At 35.0% G+C, this 6,392-nt stretch overlaps 2 protein-coding genes across 2 annotated transcripts; both read right to left on the reverse strand.

The window, feature by feature from the left end:
- Positions 1–592: 592 nt before the first annotated feature.
- LOC141846451 (uncharacterized) lies at positions 593–2,138 on the reverse strand. Its single transcript, XM_074734497.1, has 6 exons — positions 2,070–2,138; positions 1,734–1,972; positions 1,433–1,660; positions 1,270–1,362; positions 1,100–1,198; positions 593–1,015 (listed from the first exon to the last, which is right to left on the reverse strand). Exons 1-6 carry the CDS (start codon positions 2,134–2,136, stop codon positions 593–595), a joined length of 1,149 nt encoding a protein of 382 aa, XP_074590598.1. The 5' UTR covers positions 2,137–2,138.
- A 104-nt stretch (positions 2,139–2,242) lies between these two features.
- LOC141846452 (uncharacterized) lies at positions 2,243–4,945 on the reverse strand. The gene is made up of 2 exons (XM_074734498.1): positions 3,170–4,945; positions 2,243–3,098 (listed from the first exon to the last, which is right to left on the reverse strand). Exons 1-2 carry the CDS (start codon positions 4,873–4,875, stop codon positions 2,243–2,245), a joined length of 2,562 nt encoding a protein of 853 aa, XP_074590599.1. The 5' UTR covers positions 4,876–4,945.
- Between the last annotated feature and the right edge of the window lie 1,447 nt (positions 4,946–6,392).

Raw genomic sequence — 6,392 nt, forward strand, 5'->3', positions numbered from 1 at the left:
ATGTCTCTGCATTTTCTGAACTCGTCATGCCTTAAGATAAACTATATCCAAAAATAAAACCTGATAAAATGTTTAGATTGTCAAAGCTAGTGCAAGGACAAAGCTTCTTTGCTCCTTTCTCAATAATGCAGCAAGATTTGCAATTCACTTGGATAAGAAGTCCGATTAGACTTCCAGTTTTCATTTTCCTAGATAGCACACTGAATATGTGACATTGTCACATTTTCCAGGATAGCTTTGTTAAGCCTACGATCTAATAAGTGACCAATCCATGTTTTTCTCACCACTACGAATAATAGCCAATAGTTTTGACTGGCGATAATTTAACAATCTTATACGACAAAGCCTTAGAAAATCACGTTTTTTTAAACAAACCTCTACATCGATCTTTGCATTCCTAAATGTTAACACGCTAAATGAATAAATTTACCTCATGCACAATCCTGATATTGCACTCGCTCAAGCATGGTGGAATTCTCACTAAAAAACATTACAACTTAGAGCGAATAAAAACTGTGGTTCAAAAACAATAACTGTGCCCTTTAATTAAAACAAAAGCAGAGATGGTTAAGATTTAACTTACCATCACAACCTAAGGTGCAGGGGGAGGTGGAGCTGAAGAAGAATCATGGATTAAAGATTGTAGCGCTCCAGGTGCCAACTGATTAAGAATTTGTTCAAATATATCTTGTCTGGATCTCATAGCTTGCAACTGATCTTGGGTGCTTGCTAACTGATCCTGAGTGGTTGCTAATTGAAGTCGGGTGGTCGCTAACTCTGCTTCAGTGCCTTCGAGCCTTTCACGCAGTGCTGTATTAGTGGTTCTAGATGAGGAGGTGGCATCTGAAGAAGTGGACCTAACTGGCTTTGGCCCACTTCCAAGTCCTCTAATATAGCCCGAGCGTGTACCGAGGACTCGATCACAAACTGTATCCGCAATTTGTACTGCATCGATGTCATTTCCTGAAGATTCTTGTGTCTGAACATATTCATCACGCAGTCTGACCATATCATCCTAAGAATAACAAATATGTTAAAATATATATAAAATTAATTCTACATGATTAATAACAAATTTAGTAAATTATAAATAACTTACGTATGCAGTTGCGGCCCTCTCCCCAACCCACCCTTTTGACGTGCTGTAATGAGTTTCATTAAAGACGGTAATCCGATCTTTTCGCTGTGACTGATCGATCTGAAAAAATTAATGTGTTAATATTGTAATTCATACATTATATATACGATAGTTATACAATTTATACTTACACCGTCATAACTGTATTGAATAAATGATTTAGAGCCTCCCCGATGATTAAATGGAAGTTTTGCCCGATTTTCAACATTTTTTGCAGATCGTGCCTATCATACAAAAATTCATATGAATAATATAATGCAAAGACAACAAAACAGGTACATTAGAATAAGTTACCTGAAATGCCTCTGACTCAAACAAATCACACATATAGTGCCAATCAGCTTCTATCTCACAAAACTCAGTTGGCATATGTTGCCGCCGCTCGATAGGAGGAAGGTGCAATAGCTTTTTATAATGGGTATGCATTTTACTTCGATTATCTCTATATCTTGCGCTCATTAATCTGTCCGTCTCCTTTCTAACAGACGATGGACCCTCCTCAAAACTAATATCAAAAGCAGCCTGAAAAAATAAATAATATAAATTTGGCATGTGATTAATAATAAAAATGTAATTATAAATTATTAGTACTTACTGATAATCGATCATATATCATATTCTTCCTATCAGCGGGGATATGCTTCCAACTCTTAATTTGTAACGGAGCAAACTTCTTTATTGAAACACCCAACTCAGTCATAAATGCAGCTGCATTGGGGCCAATCGGATGGCCATCGCTCTTACGGAAAGTAATGGGTAATCTACCCCGCTCCTCGATCTGGCGTCGCAGCCGATCAGAATGTGTACCACGTGTCTCCCTACGTAACGGTCGGCCTGTAGGTGCAAAAGAATTAAGAATTAACAAATGAATTACTTTAACAAATAACAAAGTAAATAAACCTTTTGTAATTTAAATACAACAAAAACTAACCAGAAGGAGAACTATCATCATCTGGTGTAGGCACGACCGGTAGATGCTCAATCCTCTTAGGTGGCATGACTGTAACATATGCATCATATATAAATGAACAAGTAATGAAACAATATCTTATGGAAATGAAATAAAAAAAGATCAAATATATATATATACCATGTAAATAAATATTAATCACTATCATCATCTGTAGAAGATAAATGATCATCTGCATCACTATCAACTTCAGTATCAATATCCTCATCGTTAAGAATACTTTGAGCATCCATAAATAATTCCACTTGTGCATTTGACATATCTAAATGTTGATGCTCAACATCTAATCTACAAAGATGGGATATCTCTAAGTCTTCACCAACAATTGAACTTGAACTTGCCTCATTAGATGAAATATCTTGGTTAACATCAGTATCTAAATTATTTTCAATTTCTTCAAATGCTTCATCAACTTCAGTTACCTCGTATATTTCTCGATGTTGAACCTTTTGCACTACCTTCCAATGGCCTCCACGCTTTATATCATTTAAATAATAAACTTGTCTTGCTTGGTTGGCTAAAATAAATGGGTCATCAGTGTACCATGTTTTAGAAGTGTCAATACATAAGAAGCCAAACTCTTCAACCATTGATTTTTTTTTAGGATTACATTGGAACCAGTCACACCAGAATAATTGTACTTTATACTTGAAAGAGTAAAATAGTTGAACAACATCCTTCAACACTCCAAAAAAATCCAAATTGTCACCATCATCAGATGATGGTACGCTAACCCCACTATTCTGAGTAGTTCTGCGAGAATCACGTGACCTTGTATGGTATCGAATACCATTTACAATGCAAGCATCATATAGTTGAACTTCAACATCAGGTCCCAAAGCTAAATAGTACAACTCATGTGTGATCTCTGAATTTGTTGAATTCTTTAAAGTTATCATTCTATCTCTAAACCACTGTGGAAAATCTCTCTCATGGTATTGTAGAAGTTGATTTGAAGGAACTTTATGTGATAGAAGTTGAAGATGCTCGCTGCATAAATGGTTAAATTACAATTTAGTGACGATTTAGAAAAAAAATAATAATAGAATGTAAAAACTTACTTCCGATATGGATCAACTTCTTTACAATTGTTGAGAATATACCAATGTGCTTTCTTATGCAAAGTTGCAGGCAATTTTTGATTATGCTGGTTGCCAAAGACTCTTGCTTGTTGTGAGAAAACACTTAAATTGCATATTACTGGTTGAACATCTTTATTTCGTTCTGGTCTGGTAAATCTTGTCTCAATTTGACTCATATATAAAGAACTAAAAGTCAATGCCTCATTTACAATATACCCCTCTGCAATAGATCCTTCAGGTCTTGCTTTATTACGAACATATTTTTTAAGTCTGCCCAAATATCGTTCAAAGGGATACATCCATCGTGAGGAAACAGGTCCAGCTAACATAGCTTCACGAGGTAAATGAACTGCCAAATGAACCATAATGTCAAAAAAAGCTGGGGGAAATATTCGTTCCATCTTACATAATATGAGAACTATTTCCTCCTCCATTTTACTTAAGTCCGCTATGTGTAAAGATCTTGCTGTTATCTTTTTGAAAAACTCACATAACTCAATCAGTGTGCCGCATATGTCTTTTGGGAAGAATTTACGTATAGCCACTGGAAGTATTCTTTGCAACAAGACATGACAGTCATGGGATTTGAGTCCATATAACTTTCCATCATTTGCATTCACATTTTTAGATATATTAGCAGCATATCCATCAGGAAACTTCACAGACTTTAAAAATTGACAAAATTCACGTCTTTCTTCCAATGTCAATGTGTAACTTGCATATGGTTTACTAAACTTGTCTCCTACTTTCTTCAAATGCAATTCACTTCTAATCCCCATATCCTGCAAGTCTAATCTTGCTTTCAATGTGTCTTTCGACTTTCCATCTATATTTAATAATGTACCAATCAAAGCATCACAGATGTTTTTTTCAATATGCATCACATCTAGATTGTGTCTCAACTTTAAATCTGGCCAATACTCTAACTCAAAAAATATAGACTTCTTTACCCAATTTGTATCATCAGAAGATCTCTGCCTTTTTTTACTTAATGTAGGATGCTTACTGAATGTCACCTGAGGTAATGCATCCAATTGTGCTAAAATATCATAACCACTAAATTGTTGTGGTGGTCTTTCTTGTTCAACCTTTCCATTGAAATACTTATTTTTACGCCATGGATGATGCACATTCAAGAATCGACGGTGACATGTGTAGCATATTTTACTCCGTAATCTTTGAGATTTAGTTTCATGCAGACATACTGGACATGCTTTATAACCCTTTGTGCTCCATCCGGATATTGTTCCATATGCTGGAAAGTCATGAATAGTCCACATCACAGCAGCATGTAATTGAAATACTTGTTCAGTCGATGCATCATATGCTTCCACCCCATCATCCCATAGCTCTTTCAGGTCATTGATCAAAGGTCGCAAGTATACATCTATCTCTTTTCCAGGTGATTTAGGTCCAGGAATTAAAAGAGACATGATAAAGTATGATGGCTTCATCATTTTCCATGGTGGTAAATTATAATTCACAAGTATAACCGGCCACATACTATAAGCATTTGACATGTTTCCAAATGGATTAAAACCATCAGTAGCCAACCCTAACCGAATATTTCGTGGATCACTTGCAAATATTTCATGCGACATGTCAAATTCTTTCCATGATTCACTATCAGCTGGATGTCGTAATACACCATCTGTTTCAACCCGCTTTTCTTTATGCCATCTCATATCTTTTGCTGTATGTTCTGAAATAAACAACCGTTTCAATCTGGGCTTTATAGGAAAATATCGGAGAATTTTTTGAGCATTCTTTTTCTTATTCATCCCATCATACTTGTATCTAGACTCCTTGCATACTGGACAGATATCTTTATTCTCGTGCTCACCCCAAAATAATATACAATCATTCTTACATACATGTATCTTCTCATAAGTCAATCCCAACTCTTTTAACAATTTTTTTGCTTCATAATGAGAGTTTGGAATTGCATTTGGTTTGGGAAATGCCTCTTGCAATAACTGAAGTAGCATATCAAAAGATTTGTTGCTCCAGCCATTTAACACCTTCACATGCATTAACTTCACCAAAAAATTGAATATAGAAAAATTTGTGCAATTGTGGTACAACTCTTTTTTTGCTGCTTCAAACATTGAAGTATAACTTCCTCTCATATCATTTGGATTCATATTTGCAGGGATATCATCGAATTGAGGTGCGCTGATGTTGATATTTTGTGCATTTCTTAAATCAGTAAACATGTCTTCAAAATCATCGTCTTCAAAATCACAATCGTTTGCAGTTTCATTATCAATACTTATATTACCAGATGATGTAGCAGCTTCTCCATGAAAATTCCAGACTTTATATAATTTGTCAAATCCCCACCTATAAAGATGTCCTCGAACATAATCCAATTCATATTTAAACAAATTGCCACACCGCCGACATGGACAACGAATTTTTGATAAATTCAAACTTATCATATAATTCTCCGCCATCTTTAAGAACTCATGTAACCCATTTATGTATTCATGGCTAATCCGATTCTCGATCATTATCCAATTTTTGTCCATATTTAAACAACCTGGTGAAATACATGAAAAATTTCATATCCTAAAATAACTCAAAAAAATCATATAAATATGTGTTGACACAAACCCGAACAATTGACAGAAACCGAGAATCCCTCAAATCGGGACATAACAATAGGGAGAAAAAGATCTACTTTTAATCAGGGGCAAGATGAAGCTTGGCATCACCACCCTACCAATTGAATATAATACAATTCCAGAATCAGAATCTGTAGAAAATGAACCATGAGATCGAGAAGTTGGTTTGCCACAGCTGACTAAATTGATGCCTTAATTGTTTATGACTGCTTTCTCAATCATGAACAGCTGCTACTTATTGTTTTTATCTGAATTTTGAAGCTGTAGGTCAGCTTCTCATTGCATGTTTAATCAAAAACAATAATAAGAAGTAGGTTCAAGCTCTACATTAAACTCAAGAAGGCTAGATAAACAATAATTGAATCAGAAAAAAATGGGAAAAGAAGAAGAAATCATATTCACACAGAGGACAAGGATACACAAACAGTACGAAAAGGCTCAGATCAATGACACTAACCCTCAACCCAATTTAAAGAACTTTAACCAGGAAAAAATTTCTCAACTTTATATTGATTTAATTTTTTTTTCTGAACTTGCAAAGCAGAGTGAGGAAAGAAAACAGACCTTCTTAGTCT

This window comes from Curcuma longa, chromosome 15 (genome assembly GCF_044706935.1).
Source record: "Curcuma longa cultivar G26 ecotype Majalengka, Jawa Barat chromosome 15, ITB_CL_G26_1.1, whole genome shotgun sequence".
In the NCBI taxonomy this organism is placed as follows: Eukaryota; Viridiplantae; Streptophyta; class Magnoliopsida; order Zingiberales; family Zingiberaceae; genus Curcuma; species Curcuma longa.

What these genes read in the sequence shown, in the direction of transcription:
- LOC141846451 (XM_074734497.1), bottom strand. Translation starts at nt 2,136, where the DNA reads ATGCCACCTAAGAGGATTGAGCATCTACCGGTCGTGCCTACACCAGAT. An exon ending in TGATGATAGTTCTCCTTCTG is followed by an intron (nt 1,973 to 2,069) that starts GTTAGTTTTTGT and finishes TTGCACCTACAG; the next exon opens with GCCGACCGTTACGTAGGGAG. An exon ending in TGATATATGATCGATTATCA is followed by an intron (nt 1,661 to 1,733) that starts GTAAGTACTAAT and finishes TTATTTTTTCAG; the next exon opens with GCTGCTTTTGATATTAGTTT.
- LOC141846452 (XM_074734498.1), bottom strand. Translation starts at nt 4,875, where the DNA reads ATGAGATGGCATAAAGAAAAGCGGGTTGAAACAGATGGTGTATTACGA. An exon ending in GAAGTTGATCCATATCGGAA is followed by an intron (nt 3,099 to 3,169) that starts GTAAGTTTTTAC and finishes CCATTTATGCAG; the next exon opens with CGAGCATCTTCAACTTCTAT.